Consider the following 12288-nt stretch of genomic DNA (forward strand, 5'->3'; position numbering starts at 1 on the left):
TCATTTGCAAACTCCAGGCCTCAGGGGCAGATACCTTTGGGATTTCAATCCAACTTACATTGTTTTACCTTTTTTCCTGGACAGAAGCTCCTAATCCAAATAGTAGTAACTGTGGGGCCCCAGACGCCATTTTTGTTCCATATGCCCTTTCCTTCACCATAGCTGATTGGACCAGGGTATTTGGAACTAGGATTGAAGGAGAGCCAGTCCATCTCATTATGTGGCTTGGCTGGAATGTATAGATCCAACCATCTTCTGCCTGCCCACTGCCATCTGATGGACTGAGAAGCAGAGAAGGGTTGAAGAAATAAATATAGAGAAAGAAGATATTCATTGGAGAAAATCTTCATGGTGTTCCAATTCTGGGATCGAGTGTTTTCCTGACAATTGGTTACATTCCAGCATGTTTCACTCTGGGTTCTTGCTTGCAAACAAGAAACAGCAATAGTGGTTAATTTTAGCAGAAAAAGAATATTGATTCCATCAGTGAATGAGTGGATAATCAACTCGTACTCTATATGACCTGAGCTGAAATCAAGATTTGGCTGCTCAACTAACTGAGCCACCCAGGCACCCTTAAGTGACATTTTCAAAGTATATAATATACAATACAGCCTTGTGGTTGAGCATATGTGCTCTGGTCAGCCAACATGGCTCAGCCCTCCTTATTGTTGTCAGAGCATCATCATAATTAAAATGATAAATGAAGAAGTAGGAAACAAAAATATTCAGAATTCAGGTTTTTCTGATACTTTTTCTTTCTTCTTGATCATCTTCTGCATTTTCCAAAATCTTTTTTCAATAAGCAGTGTCAAGAACTATAAAGGGTCTGAGACTTTACCCTGCTTACAAGTTAACAAGCTAGTCTGCAAATTTCACGGAGAGTGGCAGAAGACACAAAACTCTTGGGTCCGAGACAAAGGACTTTATTACTCACACGAATAATAGGACCCAGCGTATCAGCATTTATACCAGTTCCCTAAGCCCCAGTTCCCACGGAATGACATGAACAAGGCCAGGCAGCACCTGTGTACATAGTGGGCGATTTAGAGGAGAGGACGCCCAACCTTAAAAAATCAAACCTTTGTAATTGGCAAAAAGCCTTCCTGATGTTTCCCCAGAAGAAAACATTATATTTATTAGAGTGGACAGTGAAAAACCCTCCATTTGCTCTGGAAAGGCATCATTTTCATCTTCCAAGGCCACTCACTATAGAAACATTCTTGAAGAGATTATATAGAACAGAAGCACTCACTGTCACTGCTCACAAAATGTACAGAAAAACAAGAGACCCATGGAATATTGTCTCCCATCAAACATGTATTAATTTTATCCTCATAAAGTTTTATTTGTTTTTTTGTTTGTTTGTTTGTTTTTAAATTTTTTTTTCACCGTTTTTTATTTATTTTTGGGACAGAGAGAGACAGAGCATGAACGGGGGAGGGGCAGACAGAGAGGGAGACACAGAATCGGAAACAGGCTCCAGGCTCCAAGCCATCAGCCCAGGGCCTGACGCGGGGCTCGAACTCACGGACCGCGAGATCGTGACCTGGCTGAAGTCGGACGCTTAACCGACTGCGCCACCCAGGCGCCCCAGTTTTATTTGTTTTTTAACAGTGAATAGGAGACGGAGGCTTTCGTAGTTGAGTAATTTCAGGTGAAGTATTGTATTCCAATTTTTTCTCATGTACTAGAAGAAAAAATAAATAAAAAGAACAACCTGACAAGCAGGGAAAGAATCCTTCATCCAAGTCAACTATTTCAGAAAGTCCAAGAGAACGAGCCAACACAGTCCAAGAAAAAGTAGAGATAGGGATTTCATATTAACCGTAAGGAGTATTTGATTAATATTAAAAGGATTAAAGAGAACAAAGATCTTTCTGTTACAAAAAGATACAATCCATAATAAAGGTACAACCTTCATGAACCTCTATGGCCTCCAAAACTTTACATCAAATAAGAAAAGTAATGGGGCGCCTGGGTGGCGCAGTCGGTTAAGCGTCCGACTTCAGCCAGGTCACGATCTCGCGGTCCGTGGGTTTGAGCCCCGCGTCAGGCTCTGGGCTGATGGCTCAGAGCCTGGAGCCTGTTTCCGATTCTGTGTCTCCCTCTCTCTCTGCCCCTCCCCTGTTCATGCTATGTCTCTCTCTGTCCCAAAAATAAATAAAAAACGTTGAAAAAAAATTTTAATAAAAATAAAAATAAAAAAAAAGAAAAGTAAAAGTTATTAATAGATAGAAAAATAGTTGAAATGTTCATTATAAAGCCTTACAGATCAATCAATAAAAACACTAAGTATCAGAATATTATCATCTTCATATACACGTATTTGAATTCTATCTTACAGATATAGCTATATCTTAGAAACAAACCAGATTGAAGTCCACGTCATATAAAAAGACAGACCCCCCCCCCCAAGGATTCAGAGAGGGTGTCAAAGGTAGAAGGGTAAAGGTGAGCTAGTGTTCTTGGTTGACACAGTGGAGCGGGAAGCCCCTGTGGGTGTAGCCACCATGGCCCAGAGTCAGACTTCAGTGGAGAATAAAGTAAATTTGTGCTCGGATAGCTGCAACCTGAGGCCATAGGAGGGTGCAAGAGTTGCCCCCAAAGGGTTGTGAGCCACAGTCATCAATGCTGCAGCAAAAGGGTCTACAAAGACCACACAAGACTGAGATTCAGGAGCTGCACTGTTTGCTAGTCATTCACACAATCATGCCAATGGACGGGTCCAACTTCCGGTTCTCTCTCTTCACCTGGGTGGGGAAAGGAGGACTGGCTGATCCCTCTGAATGAGCTTCTGGGTGCTTTGACACCAAGAAAGAAGGACTGGATACCCCTGATAATAAGTGACACGGGGCGCCTGGGTGGCGCAGTCGGTTAAGTGGCCGACTTCAGCCAGGTCACGATCTCGCGTCTGTGAGTTCGAGCCCCGCGTCGGGCTCTGTGCTGACAGCTCGGAGCCTGGAGCCTGTTTCCAATTCTGTGTCTCCCTCTCTCTCTGCCCCTCCCCTGTTCATGCTCTGTGTCTCTCTGTCCCAAAAATAAATAAAAAACATTGAAAAAAAATTAAAAAAAAAAAAAATAAGTGACAGGTAAGGTGGGGCAGAAATAATGAAGACATAAAGAAGTGATGACCCTAATTTCTATTGCAAGCTGAAGAAATTGGTCAGGGAGGCTACATGTGGGATTGAGGGACACAAACAGGGAATTATGCACCAGGAAGTATGTGGCAGCATTTCTTGTAGTACCGAAACACTCGAAATTGTTCAGAGTCAGGGAATGCATTCGTGAATGGATCAAATATTATGTGGCCATTAAAATCACATTTCTAAGACTTCTACTGACATGGTAAGAAGGAAGTGGAAAATTGGAACACAAAATTATATGGAAAGACTTCAGCCAACTTTTCTAAAATTATATCCACAGGTGTATAACAGCAGCCATCTTGGAGCAGCAAGACTGCAGGTTATTTTTGCTTTATTCTTTATGATTTCTGGTGCTCCATATTGTGCAGGTATTACCTACACAGGTATGTTAGGTATTACCTAACATTGGTTTAAAATGAAGCAATTTTTAAAACTCCTACTCAAGAAATAATGTCCAAATTAAAAGCTAAGGCAGCACGCATTCACCCTTTTATTTTTTTCCTTTCAGCTAGGCTTTGGTCTGGGAGCAGTGCCAGGCACTGGGGTACAAGGCAAATACTATGTGAATTGGGGTATGGAAGAGTTCATAATCTGTGGAAAGCACTTGTTGGAGTGGAAGAATAAACCAAAGGAAAAAAGAGAGAGCTCAATAATCAGAAGAGAGAATCAGGAGCCATCATGGATGACAAGGTGACATTTGACTTGCTTCTTGAAAGTGCAGGAGGGTATTGATAGGGGGTGTGTGTTCCTTCATGCCACAGAGAAGAAAGTAGGGGGAATTGGTCCAGGCAGAGGGAACAGGAAGTGTTCATTTGCTCCCCTGGAATCAAAGACTGCCCTACTGACCCCACGCTCCATGGTATGAAAGCCAACCAGGATCCTCACCATCGAAATGTTTCCCCGTTCTGTGCTGCTTTGCCTCTTGAAACTCTGGGCCACATGCCCACCTGGGCCTCTGAGCCTCACCTGAAATTTTATTACCCACTTTAGTCCTCATATTTTACTCTATTCTTTTGCCTGAGTCTCAAATCTTTTTTTTTTTTTTTTTTTTGAGTCATCTCTACACCCACGTGGGGCTTGAACTCATGACCTGAGATCAAGAGTTGCGGGCTCTTCTGAATAAGCCAGCCAGGCATCCCTCAAAACTAATTTCTGTTATCATTCCTGTGACCCAATTTTTATGACTGACCAAGACAGAGGACATGTAAGGAATACAACAAGGACCAAAAATTCTCCACTCTGACTGCACATTAGAATCATCTGAGGCTTTTTAAATCTCAGTGGTGTGGCCCCACCCCCAGAGGTTCTGACCTATTTGGTCAGTGTTGGATCTTGGACATCAGTGGACTATAAAAGCTTCCAGGTAATTCTAATGTTCAAAAATATGTGACACCTGTATCCTTCCAGACAGACCATTTAAAAAGGAAACACTTGACTTAGGTGTAAAATAATTCAAAAGTTAGTCATTAAAAAAGAAATCTCATTACTGGGAGATGCAGCAGGAGTACAGGTGAATTCAGGCCACAGGTAAGTAAGTAAGTAACAATTGCCATCTACATTCCCCTAGCACAGACATGAATAAGTTTGTTTCCAGACTCCCTTTGACAAAACATCTGCTCTCTGATACTCAGTTGATTAAAAAAAAAGTTTTCATGAAAATAAGATTCAGCTTTGATTCTCTCATCGGACAGAAAATGTCTTTCTTCCAACCACTTTTCCAAGAGCCCTTTTCAAGTCTCTGTTCCTCAGGCTGTAGATGAAGGGGTTCAGCATGGGGGTCACCACGGTATACATCACAGTAGCTGCTGTGTCCTTCTCAGAAGAGTGTGAGGACAAAGGGTTGAAATACACAGCAATGATGGTGCCATAGAAGAGGGAAACCACGGCCAGGTGCGAGCCACAGGTCGAGAAGGCTTTCCATCTTCCCTTCGTGGACGGGACTCTCAGGACAGCGCAGGTAATATGCACATACGAAGCCAGGATGCAAATAAATGGAGAGATCATGATCAGAGAACCCTCAGTCAGAATCATCACCTCATTGAGGTGCGTGTCAGAGCAGGACAGTTTCAGGAGGGGAGTCACATCACAGAAGAAGTGGGGGATGGCATTGTCTGCACAGAACGAGAGTCGAGCCATCAGCAGGGTATGCAGTAGGACATTCAGGTTGGCAATGACCCATGACCCAGCAACCAGCAGGGCACAGAGCTGGTGGGTCACCTTTGTCGAGTAGTGTAAGGGGTGGCATATGGCAACAAAGCGGTCATAGGCCATCACAGCCAGGAGGAAATTGTCCATGTCCACGAACATGAACACAAAATACATCTGTGTGAGACACCCAGAGAAGGAGATGGCCTGAGTCCCAAGGATGTGGTTGGCCAGCATCTTGGGGATGGTGGTGGTGGAGAAGCAGATGTCCACAAAGGACAGGTGGCTGAGGAGGAAGTACATGGGGATGTGCAGGCGGGGGTCCACGCAGATGGCCAGGAGGATGAGCAGGTTTCCCAGGACCGTGGCCAGGTACATGCTCAGGAAGAGCGCAAAGAGGGCCTGCTGCTGCTGGGGCTGCCTGGAGAGCCCGAGGAGGAGGAACTCGGAGACACTCGACTGGTTTGCTCCTCTCATGGGGCTGGACTCAGATGCAGAGAAGAGAGGCAGAGCTCAGAAACCTAGAAGTTCTGGGTTAGGACACATCAATCTAAGCTCCATCCAGCCACATGGTCACGTTAACAAAACCTGCATTAGAATCTATGCTCAGTCGGGATCCACCCCTGGTCTCTACACCCTGAGCTTCCAACTCCCAGTACTAGATGATGCTGGTCCCATTGCACTAATCTTTAAAATTGTATCAAATATAAAAACAACAAACAGGCACAAACACAGCCCTTCTCTGCCATTATGTAATGTTTCTTCTAACATTGCCAGGCTTTCTCCCACTTCTTAGCAGCTCACAAAGATAAGTGAAACAGTTGATCATTACTGGGTTTATCTCAAGCTCCAGCTGATGGATTCAGGACTCTTTCTATTACTCCTTGGATCTGGGTTTTTTGTTTTTTTTTTTTTAAGTTTATTTATTTCAAGAGAGACAGAGAGAGCAAGTGGGAGAGGAGCAGAGAGAGAGAGAGGGAGTGAGAGAATCCCAAGTAGGCTTTGCATTGTCAGTGCAGGGCCCGATGCAGGGCTAGAACTCACAAAACATGAGATCATGACCTGAGCTGAAACCAAGAATCAGATGCTTAACCTACTAAGTCATCCAGGCACCCCATTGGATCTGGAAGGTTTGATAAAGAAAGCTCTTCGCATTAGTGGAAAAAATACACACACACATACACACGTATATATGTATATATGTATATATGTATATGTATATATAATCTGTTATAATCCTACCTGGAAGAAGTTTGTACTGTTGTTATCAAGGGTTCTTTACCTTTGAGGAACCAACCAATGCTCCTCTTTAATATAAGGATTGGAAAGTAGTGGAAATATTGGTAGATCCCGAGCAAGTGAGAAGCGGAGGTTCACGGTCTGAGCCCTCTCTGTGTAGAGAAGGATATTGGGGAGGATCTAGAAACAGGTATTTACAGTGGCTTCCATGGCCATTGGGACCAGATTCCCTGAGAGCCTCGTTAGAGACAAGCAGAAATTAATTGTCCCACCTATTTCCTGGTCCCTGTGGACCCAACAGTGATGACAAAGTATAAGAATTTAACCCCTGGGTCAGAACTTGGAGACAAAACAATCTGGGCAGAGATAAGTCTCAGAGAAAATTCCCTGAGACCTCAAATTGCATCACCTTGCTGATCTGGGCTTATGCCTGTGGATGTGAAAATCTTATTTTTTTTTTTAACGTTTTTTATTTATTTTTGGGACAGAGAGAGACAGAGCATGAATGGGGGAGGGGCAGAGAGAGAGGGAGACACAGAATCCGAAGCAGGCTCCAGGCTCCGAGCCGTCAGCCCAGAGCCCGACGCGGGGCTCGAACTCACGGACCGCGAGATCGTGACCTGAGCTGAAGTCGGACGCTCAACCGACTGCGCCACCCAGGCGCCCCGGAAATCTTATTTGTTAAAAGATTTTTCTTATTTTCTTAGGTCAGAAACTAGGGTTATTGCAGTGTTACCTGAGTGAACCCCTTTTTTTCTTTCATGTCCCGTCACTTACAGATGGGGATGCTGGGAAGGGGTTCAGGGTGGCATTACGGAGTTGTACTAAGTCCTTTAAAGCATTTGGTGTAAAGGATAACCTGTTTGTAACTGGGGGGTGGGGTGGGTAACAGATCAGAGATGGCAGAGCACACCATGACTGAGAAACCCCAGGCTCCCGGAGTAGATGTTTTCACAGTGTCTTCCCAGCTCACAACGGATCTCCCTTTTCTGAAAACGGTCCCCTACTCCGAGCATCACAGGGGTGTGGAATCCAGCAGCCCAGTTTACACTCCAACACGTCCTGTCCAGTGATGATTCGTGACTGGCTTAGGGAACCTGGAACTGAGGCTGAGGACCTGTGGGTAATTCTCAGTGTTTCCTTCTTTTTCCTTTTCTCTTTTCTCTCCGTCCTTCCCTCTGTCCCTCCCTCCATCCCTTCCTCCTTTCTTCCCTTCCTTTACTTTCTTTTTCTCTCTGCCCCCTTTCCTTCTTCTTTCCTCCCCCCCCCCCACCCTCTCTCTTTCTTTCTTCCAGAAGTAGCTAGGGGAGGGAGGACTTGGCCTAAATATGTAAATCTAGAAGCTTGCAACTCTTTCCTGGCTGCCTCACAGATGCAGAAGCAAAGTCTATAGAGAAGGGCAAAGAATGCAAACACAGAGAAAAGTAGAGATGAGCTAGAGACATAGCTATCCAGCTCAGAGTTCAAGACCTTTTCTGATGACTGGCTACATCGTAGCCTCACTCACAGTTCTTAGTTGCGAATGACAAAAATCAAGTCTCACTGAGGTAATCAGAAAAGGATTTCTTGAATGGATATCCTTCAAAAACACTGAGCAGGTGGAGAACCAGGCCCAGAAGGTCACACACCAACTATAATGGCCCAAATCACACCACAGAACTGGTTTGATTAGCACAGGTGTTTCTGCTGATGTCAAGCCGGAATGTTACAGTTCACGGCTCTGACACCGCTATCACTGGACATGGGATGCCACCAGCAGCACTTGGGAATCCACTTCCAGCAATGACTGCCACTGCTGGAAAAGGTCCTCCTGGTCTCCCCTTCTTCCTGTCAGAGGCAGAGTCAGGATACCTGATGGGTAGTCACATGCCCACATCTTAGCTGCAAGAGCAGCTAGGAAATGAGTTATTCAGGGTGTCCTGTTACGTAGGAAGAAGCTGGCTTTTTCTCAACCAGAAGTATGAAGTGAGAAATTACCTAAGCTTGAGAAATGTCACAGAAGTTGGGAAGCCAAAAAGCAGGATAAATGCCCTCTAGAATTCACCCCTCCAGTTGCACACAACATTAACACATATCCCTCTTACCAATTCATGCTTCAGTAGAAGAGAAACTATCTGGCCTAAACATAATGCAACTATACGGCTCACAGTATGGAAACAACTCAAGCCCATCAGTTACTGTATCCAGGCCCATAACAGGATCTCTGCTACTCCAATCATGTTCCCAGCGTGACATTCTATTACTTCTGAATCAAACTTGAAAGCCAACCAGTAACTACATATGCTACGTGTACGTAAAAGAGAGGAACGAAGGCAGAGAAAAGAAGAAGAAAGCTAGCTGGCAAAAATACATAGACGAAAATACAACACGGGAAGGAAGAAAATATGACTGGAAGTTGTAGTGTTCATTTCCACAGGCAGCCATGAATCCTTAGTTGATATTAGTAATTTTCCTTATCCACAATTTAATTCACGTTCCCTTTGTCTTTAGCCAGCATCTTGGCTGTTCAAGTTTTGAAAATCTGATATAGTAAAAAAAATTATAATAATAAATAATATTAAAAAATAAAAATAAATAAATATAAAATAAAATCTGATATAGTCACCCAAACTTTCATGTCAGAGAGAGTTGACCTCTTTATGACCTTGCCCAAATAAGATTATCTTAGTCTTTCATTAGCTGCCATCACAGGTCATGGCAATTCCAGAATCCTCTCCAGGGAGATCTTTCCATCCATATTCCTCTCTGCTACCAACGTGTAGCAGCAAAACTATTTTCTAGTCATCGTCAAATTCGTAACAATATTAGATTCTCTTTTTTGGTCAGTTTATCCAGCAGCAAAATGAGTCCAAATTGGCCGGCAAGAAGTCTCTTCAGAGCCCAGTGTTGCTGGGATAAGAAGCAAAATTGTGCAAGGAGATCATCAGGTATTACAAGTGGTGCGAGTCTACTCCTCCTACCTCTTGTTTCCTTGCCCCATAAATTCCTGGTTGGTAGAAAGTTCAGCAGATATTGTCCACTGGTATGAAACTTACATATACTGAAAAACAGCACCCTAACCTCAACTGGTGCCCAAAGTGAGTCTTTAAAAGCCCATTTCTCTATTCCATAAGGTCAATTGCTCCTGGTGATGGTGCACAAGTAAATACCAGTGAATCACATGGACCCCAGCCTTATCCTTTCTATTAGTTATCTATTGCCAAGAAACAACTTAGCAACTTACAACAGTAAACATTTACCTTACACAATTCCTATGGGTCAGGAACCTGTTAATGGTTTAGATGAATGGTTGTTCTCGACCAGGACTTGTCATGAGACCGCAGTTCAGTTGTCCGTAGGGACTCAGTCATCTGAATGCTTGACTGTGGCCGCAGGATGGTCTTCCAAGGCGGTGCCCTCATGCTACTTTTGGCAGGAAACTCAGTCCCTCACATGAACTTCTCCATAGAGACAACTTCATATGTCCTTGCAACAGAGTTAATCGGCTTCCCACAGAACAAGAGATTCGAGAGAGCAACATGGAAATCACAGTATCTTTTATGATGGAGCTCCTACCATCACACATCATCATTTCCACAACATTCTGCTGTTTGCACGGTGCTAAGGAGAGAATGGTTATGTCCCCAGCAAGTTCACATACTGAAATCCTAGCCCCAAGGTGATGGTAGGGTCCTTAGGAGGCAGGGCCTTTGGGAGGTGATCCAGTCATGAGGGCAGAACCCTCACTAAGAGTATTAGTGCTCTTATAAAAGTAGGTCCGAGAAAGCTCCCTTGTCCCTTCCACTGTGTGAGGTTACACTGAAAAGAAAAGCCATCTATAAACAGGAAGTGGACTCTCACCAGACACCAATGCACCATCACCTGGATCCTGGATTTCCCAGCCTCCAGAACTGTGAAAAAAACATTTCTGTTGTTTATAAACTACCCAGTCTAGGGTATTTTGTAATAGCAGCCAAAATGGGTTAAGACACAAAGTCAGGGGCACCTGGGCGGCTCAGTCGGTTGAGCATCCTTCTTGGCCTCAGGTCATAATCTCACGGTTCCTGAGTTTGAGCCCCACTTTGGGCTCACCGCTGTCGGCGCGGAACCCGCCCGCTTCGGATTCTCTGTCTCCCTCCTTCTCTGCCCTTTCCCCGCTCCCACTAAAAAATAAATAAACGTTAAAAAAAAAAAAAAAAAAAAAGACACAAAGTCATCCTAAGTCAATGTGGGAAGGGACTACACAAGACCAGGATCACTGGGGGCCATCTTGGCAACTGGTGACCACACTCCTTTTATTATAAAGTGAATTCCTTGCCTAGAAACTATGTTTGTGGGACGCTAAGCAGATGGAATAGATTCATTCCTAATACACGTCCTATCCGTCTTTAAACCTCAGGTTGACTAATGCCTCATTGCGTATATTAGTTTCCCTTTCCTGATTGCTTCTGTACACTCCCTGATACCTATGCTCACATAGCTTATCTACTTGTATCATAGCACGTTCATTATACCACCTTAAGTGACAAGGTGACTTAAGTGACCTGGAATGCATAAAGATCCTAAGTCTGACACACAAGACTCACACCTTAACCTCTCCTTTAGGTCTGCAGTATAGGCCACCGTCTCCAGAACCAAACGCATTCGTCAACATTGCCTTCTACACCAGAAATCACGCGAAGCTTAAAGCAGCAATTCTCAAACAGTAACGTGCACAAAAACCACCTAGGCATGTCGTTAACGTGAAGATTCTGATTCAGGAAGTATGGGATGCAGCCTGAGATTATGCATTTCTAGCCATCACCCAGGCTATGCCTGGTCCTCGAAGAAAGAGGTGCCCTTACTCTGAGAAGGACCCGAGCCACCCGCACCCGTTCGTGCGCCGCTGGCTCCTCAGCCAACCTTGCCTTTTGAAAGGATATTCAAAATCGAAGTCAGACCTTGACCTCCCACAGTCCCAGCCTGTGGAAGTAGGAAATAGGAGTCGTGAACACCTGTAGCCCATCCCAACTGGGAAGGGCAGACGATCCCGCACAGCCCTAAAGGACTGGCGCAGGTGGGCTGAGGAAGGCTCATGGAACCCGCCAGTTGCCCAGGTTTGGTAGGCACCAACCGCAGAGTGCCTCTTCACGCCATTTCCGGGTAAAAGGGTCAGAGCCACTTACGGCCACGCACAGCCCCCACTCCACGCTGGACTTGCCAGCCCGCAGCACTTCGGAGAAAGACTACGCCGCACCTCCCCTCGGGGACTGCACAGAGCGGAGGCTGCGCAGAGCGGAGGCCCCGCCCCTCCTGTCTAATTGGGCAAGAGCCCGGGGGGCGGGAGCGACGCATCCTCTGATCGCATCCGTTTGAGGGCGTGTACAGCGCTTCCGGGAAGTGATACCGCCTGGTCCGCCTCTCCCGCGCTGCGCCTGCGCATGGCCTAGGGAGGTGCTTTTGGCGCGCCCGAGTCTCCAGACACCCCGGATTGGGAGGCGGAAGTGCAAAATGTAAAGGGACCCAAAAAGTTTAGTAATCAAAGTAAATAATTCACCAATGCAGTGTTGTTGTTTTTTTTTCCAAGCAAAGTTAATCGTTTAGCAAAGTATCAGAATTTTAAAGATACGATCAGTAAGCTGGCAGTTAATCTAATTGAAGACCTTCACTTAGTCAAGAGAAATTATCAAATAGGGCATTTCTCTCAGTTGAAACAGAGATAGGCAAAGGTTTTGAAAGCTTTATTGATGAGTTTACCTCTACTAAGTGTCAAAGATTAACACAGCCAGGCATTAAAGCT

At 44.9% G+C, this 12288-nt stretch overlaps 1 protein-coding gene across 1 annotated transcript; it reads right to left on the bottom strand.

Moving 5' to 3' along the window:
- Positions 1 to 4223: 4223 nt before the first annotated feature.
- On the bottom strand, positions 4224 to 12005 carry LOC131501030 (olfactory receptor 1F1-like). Its single transcript, XM_058710720.1, has 2 exons — positions 9770 to 12005; positions 4224 to 5772 (listed from the first exon to the last, which is right to left on the bottom strand). The coding sequence occupies exon 2, from the start codon at positions 5766 to 5768 to the stop codon at positions 4827 to 4829; it is 942 nt and encodes a 313-aa protein (XP_058566703.1). The 5' UTR covers positions 5769 to 5772; positions 9770 to 12005; the 3' UTR covers positions 4224 to 4826.
- Between the last annotated feature and the right edge of the window lie 283 nt (positions 12006 to 12288).

The sequence above is a fragment of the Neofelis nebulosa genome, chromosome 18, assembly GCF_028018385.1.
Source record: "Neofelis nebulosa isolate mNeoNeb1 chromosome 18, mNeoNeb1.pri, whole genome shotgun sequence".
Lineage (NCBI taxonomy): Eukaryota > Metazoa > Chordata > Mammalia > Carnivora > Felidae > Neofelis > Neofelis nebulosa.

What these genes read in the sequence shown, in the direction of transcription:
- LOC131501030 (XM_058710720.1), bottom strand. Translation starts at nt 5,768, where the DNA reads ATGAGAGGAGCAAACCAGTCGAGTGTCTCCGAGTTCCTCCTCCTCGGG.